Below are 13,903 nucleotides of genomic sequence, written 5' to 3'. Positions count from 1 at the left end.
TTTCTCAGAGGCAGACTGAAGGGGTTATTAAAACATGCAAGTACTTCTATCCATCAGCGGAGGAAAGGGCTGGCATTTCACTAGCAATCTGCAGAGGGCCCCATGGTGGGAGGGTTGCTGGTGCTGTGCCAGTTTTTCCGAGCAGCACCAGAAATGCAGATAGGCTGGGGCTGAGGCATCGTTACTCAATGGTCCTTGACTCTCCAGGCAGAGGGTTCAAGAGAAGTGGCTCCTAGTGCTTCACCAGGCCCAGGGAGATAGAAGGTTATTTGTTGGTCTTGTGGATCATTCTGGGGGTTCCCTCCTCCCCCCTGCCACCTGCTATCAGTAACGTGACAAGTTCTAGCCACACAGATTGACCAGCAGCTCTACCAGGGCCAATATTCCAGCACCGATCAGCTGACCCGGAGGGCAATGCAACTGATGCCTTTGTATGTAACATACCGTACAGCATCTCCGCACTAATGCCTGGTGATGAGAGCCCCAACCCAATAGACTCCTTCCCTTGACTTTAATGGGAGTTGGAACAAGTCCTAGGGTGCGCACCCTTCTCCCACACACCATCCCTTAGCACTGTGGCTCTTCCAACATGCCTCACAAACCAAGGCTCTCCCTGGGCAGTGATCCTGGACCTGAGTAAAGCATACAGGAGGAAATTCAAAAGCAGGCAATGCTCATCCAGGCTTGGGTTTCATTATAAACCTGAAACTGTCCGACGGACAGTGATCAAAGGCTGGTTGTTTCACCGAGTGGAATGGGTACTGCCAGAAACCTGGGAAGAGCCAGCTGATGAGAGACAGTATACAGTGAATAACTGCTGTGCCCTCTCTCCCAAGCTCTTACTAAACACTATACCATCCACATCCATAGTCAGGCTCCTCCTAGGGCACCTCCGACACCTACTTAGTGATCACTCGGCTGGCTGGCTGGCTGGCCTTGGGAGCTCTGATCTGCTAGAGCAAGTTGTCTCAGACGCTCCGCGCACCATAACAGAGAGGTTGTCTTGCATGCCAGCCACAATGGCCTGGCCCCACACCGTCTCCCATTCTCCACTGTGCAGACCACGCGCCTCTCTGCCACAATCCCACATCACTGCGCAGCTGCTTGCGGGGCAGAGTAACATCAGGAGATCTTTCCCACGCCTTTGTGAAGCGTCTCTGAATGCAAGTGAACAGCCAGAGTCAAAGCGGAGCCAGCGCCACACACCCAGCCTGCTCTGTGCATCACCAGCGTGGCCCCCTGGCTCCCGTTTTGAGAGCTGCTGCACTGGAGGCATTTACATGCACCCTCCCAACTGCAGGAAGAGAGGAGAAAGGGAAAAAAGAAAAACCACGCAGGGTGGGACTGATGGGGGCATCTGTTTGTAATGAGCTGGGTTTCCAGTGATCCCTTCCCAGGCTCAGGCGCTAGGGAGATATCAGGTGGTGACAGACACATCACCAGCCCCCTGAAGCACAGTGATCCTTAGACAACGAATAGCAGCGTTTCCTCCTGCAGACCTGGAAGAAGCTGCAAAGAACACAATAACCAGGAGAGACAAGGCAGGGTGATAACAACATGGGCGGTGTGCTAAGCATCAGACCAGTCCTGGAGAGCCGGCGCTGTTGTTCCACGGTGCCACCACCATCCCCTAACCTGCTGTGAGCCAACACATTACTAATTCATCAAGGAAACAAAGATCAGCACGAAACGGGGAAATCTGCCAGTCATCACTCATCGCCCAGCGGCTAAAAGGTGCCCTGCTGTTAAGCCCTAGCCCATAACTAATCCTGGTTTGTTTGGTTCAGGCCCGGGAGTTTCCAGTTCACCTCCCACAGCGGTTGTACAAAAGATTCGGAAGAGGTTTGCTTTATGGAGAGGGGGGCAAGCCAGCCCACATAGCAGTGTGACTGTTACCCTGCCTGTCTGCACAGGTAGAATCTCACTTAGACATGCCAGGGGTGGTTGGGTGAGGGTAACGGAAGTGGCTCAACTTCCCTTTTTCCCCCACCTTCAAGTTCCTATTTGAGTCACTTTTTCTGCTTGCTTCTCCCACCTCCAAAATATAAACACAGCAGCTTTAATTCTGCCCAGCACCTTTCGTAGCAACGCAGTCTCCCCCCAGTGCAGAAACACAGTTACAGAGCAGGACGCATACCTGGGCACCCAAATCTCACACCTGGGCACTGAAGCAGGCCCCTGGGAACCGAGGCCTGGTACTGACACACCTAAATGCTCTTGGAATACCTACAAGTAGATGCCCAACCCCACACCTAAATGTGACGCCCAGCCAACTGCTAGTGGAGAACCTACATCCAAATGCCAGACCTAGGTGGCCACATGTAGTGAGGCAGAGTGGCCTCCCTCTGGACTGGATAGCGAGGGAGCACTACACTCCCTTTGGTGGGCGAAGCCAAACCCGTCCCGGCCCCCTGGACGGAAGTACCAGGCCAGGGCCAGAAGCGTAAAAGGAAGGCTCTGCAGCTCACTTGGGCCGGAGCCAATGGACGCCTCTGCCTTGCTGTGGCACCCAGGAACGGAACCTGCACTCTGCCGCGCCCTGCCCCCAGAGGAGACAAAGGCAGACGAGGAGTTGCCAGGACTCCCATTGGCTGTATACTCCGAGGAACCTGAGGACCCAAACCCCGGGGAGGTAGGAAGTAGCCCAGGGCAGCTGACGATTGGCCGGCTACAGGGCTGACCGCGTCTCAGTCGACATGTTGTGGCTGGATCCCCGCCGACCCAGTGGCAGGCCACTCTGCCACTGCTCAGGCCCTGGGCTGGAACACGGTGGAGTAGGGCGGGCCCGTGTCCCCCTGCCACCCCAACCCCGGGGCGGCCAACTCTCCACCTTAGACCAGGAGGCCTGTGCCCTGTGAACCCCCCTGCTAGCACCCTAGAGTGTCTGCCGGGGGCACAAACCCCTTTCAGGGCCCTTAGACTGTGTGGGCGCTCCCCCCTCCCCCTTACCTGAACCCTGAGACTGGCTGCCTGAGCTCCCAGCTGAGGCTAAAGCCTGTCCCCTGCTCGCCCCTAAAGGGTGATGGCTAATTGACTGTGTCTGTCTGCTGGCTGCCTGAGCCCACAAGCCCAGGCTAAAGCCTACCCCTGCTCTGCCCAGCCCCAAAGGGCTAGAGCTTATTGACTCGGCGTATCAGCAAGGCAGCACAGGCAGCCAACAATCAGCCCCATTGCAGGGCTGTGAACTAGAGTCTACGCAGGCCGCTGTCCCGCCCGGGGGGGGACAAAGGGCCCAAACCGTTGTTCTGTGTTTGCCTCTGTCAGATTGGCCCAGAGCTCTCTAGACTTCTTATGGCCTGACCCGAGGCCGAGGACTAAACCCCAAGACAGCGAGGCAGAGTGGCCTCCCGCCCCACTGGAGAGCAAGGGAGCACTACACCACATACAAAAATTAGGCCCAGCAAATTAAAGAAAACAAGAGCTAAAGAGTTAGCTGAAGGTGTGGCGGGACCGAGTGTGTGTGTGGGAGGGGGGGAGGGGGGGTTCTGGGCAGTTTGTGGAACAGAAGCAGGTATCCACCGCCCAGCTGTGGGGAGAATCCTAGAGAGACTCAAGGCTGCAGCCAGCTGTGGTGGTGGGGAGGTATTAAGAGGTGGGCTTAAGACGGAAAAGGAGGAAAAGTAAATGGAGCTACCGAGCCAGTGATGCTACCCGAGCGATGTGCTGCAATCCTTTGATCAAAGCAGCTTTCCCCTCCACGCATCATTTTAATGTGCCTTGGAGACAAAGGGTTAATGCAGACCCTTATTTTCAGGTTATTTTTCCAAGAGAATCCCAGTTTCCAGACACACAAAAGGCCTGATGGACCCCTCCCCGGCCCCAGAAGAATCTTGTCCCCCAGTCAGAGGTGCTCTAGGAAGGTTATTCTACTACGGTCTAAGCATAAGATTAAGAACCACTCTGTTGCTGGAGGGCAAAGCATCCTCCTTTTCAATCCCATACTGGCTCTTCCTTAAACTGTCTGCACCCCAACAGCTTGTAAGGGAGAAGGGGTTCACATCTGGGCTATAATGAACTCCCTTTCTTTGAGAACCACTTCCGGCCTGTTCCTAATATGACCCAGTGCTTTGAGGACTGTACTGGGAGCTGAGACTCCTGGTTCTACCCCGCCTCTGCCACTGACTTCTTGGGTGACCTTGAGCCAGTCACTAGGGCTGGGTTTTAAAAGACACTCTAGGAAGTTAGGTCCCCACGTCCCATTGAAGAGTAATGGGGTTTAGAGGCCTAACTTTCCAAAACATCTGTGTGCTTCAGCTACACAGTGTGTAAATAGCCATAATGAGGCTTAATCATCTTTGCAAAGCACTTTGAGCTGTGTAGATGAAAGGCCCTACATATGGGTAAGTGCACACTGCTACTGCACCTTATAAAAAACTAGAAATCTTTGGCACATGAATTTTTTGCAGCAAACGGGACACTAAGAATTCAAGTTATTCTAGGTGCAAGCAGCATCGTTTTTAAATTCAGCCATTCTCAAGACTGCTCCATTGCTCCCACTTTGCCCCTGCCACTAACGTGTAGGAAATGGGAGAGGAATGTGCAGAGACTTCCATTTGCTCTTCACTACCTACAGCAGAAATTCCATCAGTGGGTTTGCAAAAATGAAAGGGACAGATAATATCTACTGATGAAAGTGCTCATGGCTCTCCTTATCTTTAATGAAACTGGAAATGCGCCATGGTAAAAACTCCCTCTAACGCCCTGGGAGTTATGAATTAATTCAACTGAACTGCAACGAAAATATACCTCCCCAAAAAGGCCCGACTACTTTGGTGTAAAAGGAGAGTGAAATTAATATTCATTATATATATGCATACAGTATTTAAATTCATCTACCTCATCAGTCAGACTGACTTCTCACTACACTGCAGCATCTTTAATTACATCGCTCGCCAGCAAATTCAAAACATACATATATGGAAATATTTTCCTTCCAGTTTGTAATCTGTTTTATTATGGACTGCGGAGCTTAAAATGCAAAAGAAGAGGAGAAAGGAGCCGTTTTTCCAGAAACGCCCTTCTGCCTGGCTTGCACAGGCTTTACAACACTTCCACACCCAGCTGCTTTCCAACGAGCTCCTGAACTCAATCCACTGAGCCTGAGCAGCGAGCTACAGGATCTCCGCTGATCATGCCAGCACTGCATGAGTGGGCACGCAACACTAGGCTCACTGTGGGAAGGATTTTCCGTGCTGAGCGAGGGGAGTCTCTAGAGAGTTGTGAGCTATGACAGACATAAGCATCTGTATTAGTGACTTCCCTGGCAGCCTGCTCTACTGTCACTCAGCCGCTCGTTTTCAACAGGCTTCTTACTGGGCCCAGGAAGCTTGTGAGCACTTCCATCGCTCAAGACAGGACAGTCATGGACAACGATCAGCCACTCCATGGAGTGGGTCACTATGCAGGCATAACATCTAAGCATCTCGCTGGTGACCTTCCCAGCCCTGGGTGAAAATTCAATGTCCTAGGGATCATCTTTAAAGCCCAGCATGTCTGGGACCTGGTTATTAAAGAGAGTGTCTGCATCTGTTGCAACAGCCAAGAGCTTTTCAGTGGTAGTAGTGAACACTTGATACTAGAGTTGGTCAAAAAACGGATTTTCTTTCCCCATGACAAATTTAGAGATTTTGAAAACAAAATTCATCCTGGATCAGGATGAAAAGACAAAATTTCTAGTTACTTTAGACTACTAATAGCCTCTCATTAGAAAAAGAAAATCAGATCTGATGACTATATTCCTGTATAATGTCTCTCTAAACAAAAACTGGTGTAAGGATTATTGTTTTGTTTCAGTTATTTACATGGCAAGGACTTGTAAACCTGTTAGTACTTCCTAAATAAACAGTCACATCTATTTTTTTCACAAAACAAATTTGCAATTTTGTTTGTTTGTTTGGGATCAACTGACATGTTGTTTTGATTCTGACCATTTAAATCAGACATATAGATATACATAAATAAAGTCAATGTCAAAATAAAAATAAAAAAAATCTTCGTTCTGAAAATGTCAACATGGGACACTGACATTTTTGAATTTTTTCCAATTTTTTCCTCTAAACAAAATTTTGTTAAAATCTATAGAATTTTGCAAAACAAATTGTTTTTCTTTTCAAAATAACATTTTCAGACAGAAAACTGTTTCCACCAGCTCCACTCGCTACTCGGATTGCCCATGAACTCCAGATCATGCTACATTTTTGTGCAGTTAGACTTTTGCCCTGACTGTACCTTGTCGCTTGTGCCTGGTTCTTTCTTTGATTGGAGAGTTTAGGCCCAGTAAGCATTTAGGAGGGACACGCTAAACTCAAATCTGAGCTCTGTAGTTTTTGCTGGACATTGTACTAAGCCCCAAGGGTGAAAATTCTGGTTCCATTAAAGTCAATGGTAAAAGCTTCCATGTTCAGTCTGCTATGTCTCTCTGGGTTTTGGAAAGGAGGAGGGTTTTGATTGGGTAGCTGGACTTCAATAATTCCGGGATATCACCCTATGTGCTTCTGACATAGATGCTCACTAAGATAGTAAATGAAAAAGGTCAAAGTACATTTTGAGTGTATGCAATGTAATCAATGCACCCTTTCACTTATGTCTCTCTACTGATACCCTTGCTTACACTGTCACTCATCAGTGTGCTCTCTCAGCCCCTCTCTCTTTAAGCAGAGAGACTCTTTGGGGACTCTCTCTTTTGTTGTACTGTACAGCACCAAGCATGTTGGCAATGCTAAACAAATACTAGAACATGGATGTACTTGCAGATTGTACATGCATGTTAAAAAGAGGCCTGCTGAAAATCTCCCCCCTAAAATACACCACATTATTTTACAAAGCCAACTTTCACTGGAAAATAGATCCCAACCCACAACAGCAGCATTATATATTGCTCTACACTAGACAGTATATGCTATAATTTCACAAGGGAGGCAGAAGAGCGTAGCTGAACTGCGCACATGACACAGACTTTAGATGGAATTTAAAAGACAACTCACCTTACTAGCGCCTGGGAGCAAGTGCAATTTGACATATGGATCAGCCAAACCATTATGATCCATTGGCTTCAGGCCCTGAAGAGGAGATAAAAAAAAGCAGGAAAGGTTACAACACAGGCCAGCTCTTTACGATTCAGACTGAGCAGCCGCTCGATGTGACTTAGAATCCATTTTCTACATCAACAAATATACCCGCCTAACAATTATGTCATTTCCCCAGAACTGGTCGATGGAAATGTATCAATGCCATGGAACCCCAGCTGTGCAGCAAAAAGCCAGACACTCGGAAGTCAAATGCAGGGTGCAATTCTGACCAAGAAAGAGCCTCTGGAAGACTTCACTCCCAGTACTTAGCATTAGTGGTATTGTCTCTCTGCTGTTACTTTAGCAGCCAATCCTGGCACCCAAATCACAATTAATTCAAGAGTTAAGTAACTCAGCTCAGCAATTTTGGAGGTATAAAATTACAGGGTTCTGCCATTCCATAATTGCTTATGTGCAAACACACCTCTGCTGTTGTGGCAGTACTTCAGTGCACACCATGAGGGGCTGATGGCACCTATCTAATCCCCGTGATTAATGCACGGTGTGAGGAAAGAACAGCCTTCAAACAAGCAGGAAGCTGCTTTCAGCCGCCTGACGCTTTATTTGCAGAGAGACTCCTGAGGCAAGAGAGTATGTACATAATGAACCTCTCACAACCCTTCATCGATTATAAGGCTAGAGGGGACCGTTGTGATCACAAAAGCCAGGTCTACACTACAAATTTGGGTTGATGCAAGTGATGTTGGCATGAAGCTGCCAGTTAGCACATCGCTTCTGCGCATGCATGCTTGGCTACACACAGCACCGATGCAAGGACTCACCAGGAGTGCTCGTGTCAATGCACAGTGCTGTGCACTATGGGCAGGTGTCCCACTGTGTAACCACCACCATCCAGTGCACTGTCTTTTGGGAAGTTCTGGCAATGCACGGTGAGGCAGAAACAAATTGCTCAGGCCACTTTGACAGCACAGAGGAAAGATTCAACTATGTGCTCAGCAGGTGAGGAATGACACTTTTGGAAGACTGAAGGGACACTGGGATTATTACTCACAAGGCTGGATCTCACTGAAAAAACATCCCAATAGTTATAGCTGCCTGCTGTGTCCTGCATAACATCTGTGAAGCAAGGTGGGGAGAAGCTCCCACTGGGGTGGAGGACAAGTGACTGTCTGCTGAGTTTGAACAGCTAGACACAAGGGCTATGAATAGAGCTCAGCACGGAGCTAGAGAGCTCAGGGAGGCTTTGAAAGAACACGGGACAGTGAGCCACAGTAATGCATTGTGGTGTACTGTGCTCTACCCGACCCTGCTGTTCTGGGGCCTGTAAGGAATTGTATGGTGCTTGGTGTACATCTGTGAATATAACACTGTCAGTGCTCTTGCTAATTTTGCGGTGCTTGCTGTACGTTGATGATGATTACACTGTGTTTGTCACCGATCCTGTGAGTTGTGTCACACTGTACAGTAACAAATAAGTGGGTGCTTTCAGAACTGCCAGGCACTCCACAGCATATGTTGAGAGCTAATAAAGACGACTTATTTTCTAAATAACAGAATTTTATTCAGTAACAAAACCAGCACAAAGAAAAATCTGTGCAATTTAAAGGTAAATACATTAAAAACTTAGTAAATTAATGGAAGAGAACTTAACAAGGCGAAAGAACATTCCTGTCCATTTTACCTACACATCTAACAACCGTGTGTCTCACAGGTCAGTGTATGCGAAGCAGTGGTTGACCTTAACGTCCCCTCGGGTGGAGTGGGACGGGCAGAGATGTGGCCCCTGATGCCATGTGGAATGTTGAAGGGGGTGTTGAGAGGTGCTACAATGGAGTTCTCCATGGACTGCAAAGGGCGGTGCGCCCACAATAGCTGAACCTGCAGGTCCACAAGAGTCTGCCGCATCTGTGTTTGCTGCTGGAGAAGCCCTATTATGTCCTGGTGAATCTCCCTCTCCTTTTCCTGCCAGGACTTCCTCCTATCTGCTCTCTCTTTCTCCTGGCTGTCTGCAATGTTCATCCTTCAGGCCCTTTGCTCATGGTCACACCATGCACTGCAGCCGCCGAAGATCACAGGCACCAGTCGGCCTCCCTTCAGCCCCTGTGACAACAGAGGGATGAACAAAGCCCATTATCTCTGACCAGGAGAGAGCATGGGTGCATTCTCCTACCCTCCCCGGAAGCCTCACTAGTCCTGACATCAGCAACGCAGCTACCCATGCAGGTTACCCAAGTCCTTCCCTGATATCGTGTCCCCTTCCGGGCCTTATAAACCATCCCCGTCCATTCCAGGGAGCTTCCTCTCCTGAGCTGGAATGGCACCATGGAAGCATCACTCTCTCAGGCTACTCTCCTATTTGGTTTCCTTACTTTGCTCACTTGCCCCAGGCAGGCTCCTTGCTGGGCTGTGCAGTCCAGATGGTCCTGTACTCCCAAAAGCCACCTGAGCATCCAAACAACTGCAGAACAGCAAAGGTCAGCAGTGACCTTTGGAAGTGCAGAGCAAGCAGATCATGAACATGAGGCAAAACCCCCAACCACCTGCCATACTGCAAACCCCATGGACCCTGTAACAGGCATTTGCTGGAAAGCTGAATATGGGATGGGGGCTAGAGCTGGGCGGCCGCTGCCAACAGCACTAGAGACCATCGTAGCATGGTGAGTCCTTCTTCATTACTTTTCACGATTGTTGGAGCGCATGGCTTCTGCCCACACACTTAACAGCTTAGGAGGAACTATTTGATACCTGCACACAGCTCGGGGTATTCACCAGTTCACTCTCCTCCCATCACCCAGTCAGGGAGCAGAAACCATACCATATGACCCAGTAACCCATCACACCCCCTGCATGACAAAGTATGTATTGTCCAAGATTAATCAGAGCAAACAACTGCCAGACAACCCACTGGCAGAAACATATTCACATAAACTGCTGGTCAAGTGATTGCACACAATGAATAGGTTTGTATAGATCAAAGCCTGCTTGTGGATAACTCAAAGCGGAAACATGGAGCTAAATAATTGGGATACAATAGCCACAATGAATAATCCACCCAGCTCCACCACATTGTGCATGACCTGGGGGAGGGGGGGGTCTTTATTCTCACATATCCTGGATTTGCAGAGCAAGAGTTCTTGCTGTCTCTGGTTTGAGGGTTCTTGCAAGGAGTATGATGCTTCTTATGAGTTTGATGCGTGCAGACCTCTCTCCATCAGAGAGAAACATCAGTGTTCTGCCCTACAGGGAGTGAGTCGAAACAGCATTCTGGTCTGCAGAAAAGTGAATTTTTCTTCTAAATCAGAGCCACATAACCGCCAATTGAAGGGATGAAAATATCAGTGGTGAATGCAGGCTAAACGGATTTGCTTTAACAATGTTGCATTTCAATTAATCTCCTGGACCCAGCAAGTAAGGAACAAAATAAAAGAGAACCACTGGAGAAAGGCGATTACATTAGTTATGGAGCCAAAGCCTGATAGGCTTCCCAGCTGTGGAGCTAGGCACACAATGCACCACAGAACGGCAGATCTCCTCTCTTGTAAAACCTGGGGCCAGATCTTCAGCTAGTACAAACTGGTTTAGCATCAGTGGCTCTATGCCAAATTACATCCGTCAACGATCTGACCCTACGGATTCAAGAAGAAAATAACAGGGGGCAGCATGGTCTAGTTGGTAAGGCACTGGCTTGGGAATTAGGAGAGCTGGGTTTTCTTCCCCTCGGTTTCCTCTCTCACCCTTTGTCTGTCTGGTCTATTCAGAGAGTGTAAGTGCTTTGGGGAAAGGAATGTCTCTTTGTATAGCTTTGTCTACACACAAACTTGCATCAGTTTAATTTTGGCTTAAGAGTGGCCTACTTTGGTTTAGTTTAAACTTGTTCTCTGTCAACTTAAAGAAAAGTCAATTGGGAACAGGTTTCAAGTTAAACTGAGAAAAGCCACTCAAACCAAAATAAGAGCATCCACACAGAGGGTTGAACCAATTTAACTAAAATAGGTTTAAATTCACATCTTCGCTTATACCACTGCAACAGCTTTCCTGTGTAGACAAGCTGTGTGTGTTTGTGCAGCGCCTAGCACAACGGTGCCTCAGTCTCAGTTGCTAATAATAAAGGACAGGATGGGAGAGACCAAGCTGGAGTGGGATATGATAGGGAGTCTCCAATCTCTGACAGCACGCATTACTGGTTCACCGAAGAAGAGCTCTGTGTAGCTTGAAAGCTTGTCTCTTTCATCAACAGAAGTTGGTCCAATAAAAGATATTCCCTCTCCCACTTTGTCACCATTCCACCTGTCAAATGTGAACTCAGCAGAGCAAGATGACGCCATAATCCACCTCGTAAACCAAACTCACCGTTTTCTTCAGCCTCTGACATTTCATTACCAAGCAAATCCATGGGGTTATAATTAGGGAGGTATAGAAGACTGTTTATTCCAAGCAGATGGCTGCAAGAGAGACCCTGAGCCAGCACTGATCTTTATTGATAACACACTGTAGCAGACAAGATTCAGAGCTGGGGATGGGGGGCAGAAGCATTCTCCCTGCAGTATTTATTCACTGACAGAGAGTAAAGCTTGGGGGGGAACTAGAGAGCAACCAGTGATGCTTGTGATGCATGAGAGCTCAAACCCACAAAGCTGTTACTGTTACACCTAAAGGCCGCAGGTCTAGACACCTTTTGCAAACGATGCAATGACCCAATTTGATGAATATTTTATTAATATGAATCACCTCATTTGCATTAACCCAACCCACCGTTAAATCCATCAATTCCCATTCTCTTCCCCATCAAATTCAAAAATCCTCCTTCTGAAACCCATAATTCCCCCCCTCCCCCGCCCCAGCTCGGTTGCTCTCTGTCAGGAGATGGAAGCAGCAGCAGTAAATATTTATTTTGCGGGAGTTTCCCAACACTCCAGTTGGGATCGGGGCCCAAGGCACAGGACGTGCACAAACACAGACGTGAGACAATCTCAGTCCTGAAGGATTTGCAATATAAAGCCTAGAAGCAGCTGCTCAGGAGCACAGAAAAGGGAATCCAAATTCATGAGTTTCTAGGCCAATTTGGAAGACCAACCTACAACAACATACCATGGCTACCCCAGGCTGGTTTCAACTGGGATCCTGGTCACTTGCTGAGAATTCAGCTGCAGGAGGAGAGAGAAAATATGGCTTTATCCCTAATCCTCTTGAATGAAGGTGACTGAAATACAAAATGGCACGAGTATAGTGCAGCACCTGGCACAATGGGGCCCTGGCCTCGCGGTGCTTCTGCAAAACAGGTAATGGAAGCCATAATCTCGTCTCCTAAACCCCACGTCTTAAACAGAGAAGTTTGCTACTTATGCATGAAGTACTGTGCTAATGAAGACAATGGCCTGATGCTGCCCCTCACTTGCCCCTGTCAATCAGGGTGTGCTGTGCTGAAGACAATGGAGTTACGTTGGTGATGGGAGGCAACATTGGTGTTTGTCACCTGACAGCAGTGGCTCCTCCATTTATACTAGCTAATAAAATACAGTGGGAAAAGCATCCTGCCTTGCACAGATTGTTCCCATCAACCAAGGATCCTAAAGACTTTCCCAAATACTAAAAGCCCCTGTGAGACTGGGCGCAGTATTATCCCCATTTCACAGACTGGCTAATGCAGGGGTAGGCCTAGCTTGACACATGGCTGAGGCTCATTTCTTGGGAGACGGGATTAAGGAGGTAAATGGAGCAGCAGGCTGGGAACAGAATGTCTGTACTAGCGAAGATAAGGGGGGAACCCCCAGGGAACCGTTCACAATGGACAAGATAAGTCAGGAATGCAAAGATGAGGTAAAGAATAAGTCGTGCATGGACAGAGCATACTGTACAAGGATTGGTTCCTACAAAGTGATCAAGCCAACCCCAAAATGTGTGATGCAATGTATGGGAAATGCAATGTAACGTGTCAATGTAAATCAAGGAAGAGGGCTGCTGTGTAACTTTGAATGTGTGGTATGCCCTATATCCACTGATCAACTCCACCTAGCTTGCTGTATGCCAAATAAAGGCACCTGAGCAACGAGACTCAAGTCGGACCAAACTCTTAGGGAACCGAGTGAACGAGATCTCAGGGGAAGCCCAACAGCAGGCCCAGAGGGAAGAGGTCACCCCGCAAACCACTGGCATTGCTGAGAACAGAGGGCCTGAGCTGTAGCCTGCTGAACTCAGTCCGTTTTTCCAGAGACATCAGTGGGTTTTGGAGCAGCCCAAAGTTCAGGAGCTTTGATTCCTGGTGCTTGGCTTTTATCACTAGACAACACGCCCCTCCTGCTCTCCAGGGGGATCCCCAATACTGACACTCACCGTCCTGGGGGTCAGGGGCCAGCCTTGCTCACAGCCTCCCCCTGCAAGGTCCTTTGCACGTGCCTGTCATGCCAGGCTGAAAATAAAGAAGTAAATGAGCGAATCCCCCATGCAGATAGATGGAGGAAGACAAGCCACTTTGTAATTCACTCACTGATTCATTTCAATTAAATTACCTTCAGAGGAGGCTATTAAGGGCTTTTTAAACAGATGCAGCCAGGAAAGTGGAGTGACAGCGGCTTGGAAAATGGTCAGAAGCTCCTGATGTCATTCCTCTCTCCCTCCCAAACTGCTTGATGTGATTTAGGCACATGGTATGGCTAATTTTAGCATGAAATAGACAAGCCCTTGCTACAGCCCAGCAGCTGCAGTTCATGTCTGCTGTATTCCCCTCTCCTCCAGTGAGTCCCCTCCCAGCTGGCCTCAAACACCCCCGGCTCCCTAATGCTCCCTCCGAAGCTTGGGCCAATGTGCATCCAGCACTAGGGTCAGACACCACCCACCAGAGCCTTAGCTCCACCCCCATTCAAGGCTAGAGGATTCTG

General features: G+C 48.6%; 1 protein-coding gene across 1 annotated transcript in view; it reads right to left on the bottom strand.

Annotated features, from left to right (window-relative positions):
* The window catches only part of DOC2B (double C2 domain beta), a 141,743-nt gene that overhangs the window by 80,374 nt on the left and 47,466 nt on the right, over window positions 1-13,903 (bottom strand). Inside the window, exon 3 of the mRNA XM_054008641.1 lies at window positions 6,984-7,058. Coding sequence (XP_053864616.1) covers window positions 6,984-7,058 — 75 coding nt within the window. The remainder of the gene's footprint in view (window positions 1-6,983; window positions 7,059-13,903) is intronic.

The sequence above is a fragment of the Malaclemys terrapin genome, chromosome 18 (assembly GCF_027887155.1).
Source record: "Malaclemys terrapin pileata isolate rMalTer1 chromosome 18, rMalTer1.hap1, whole genome shotgun sequence".
Taxonomy (NCBI): domain Eukaryota; kingdom Metazoa; phylum Chordata; order Testudines; family Emydidae; genus Malaclemys; species Malaclemys terrapin.
The sequence above is the reverse complement of the archived record's forward strand: the minus strand, read 5'-3'. Positions and strand labels throughout refer to the sequence as shown.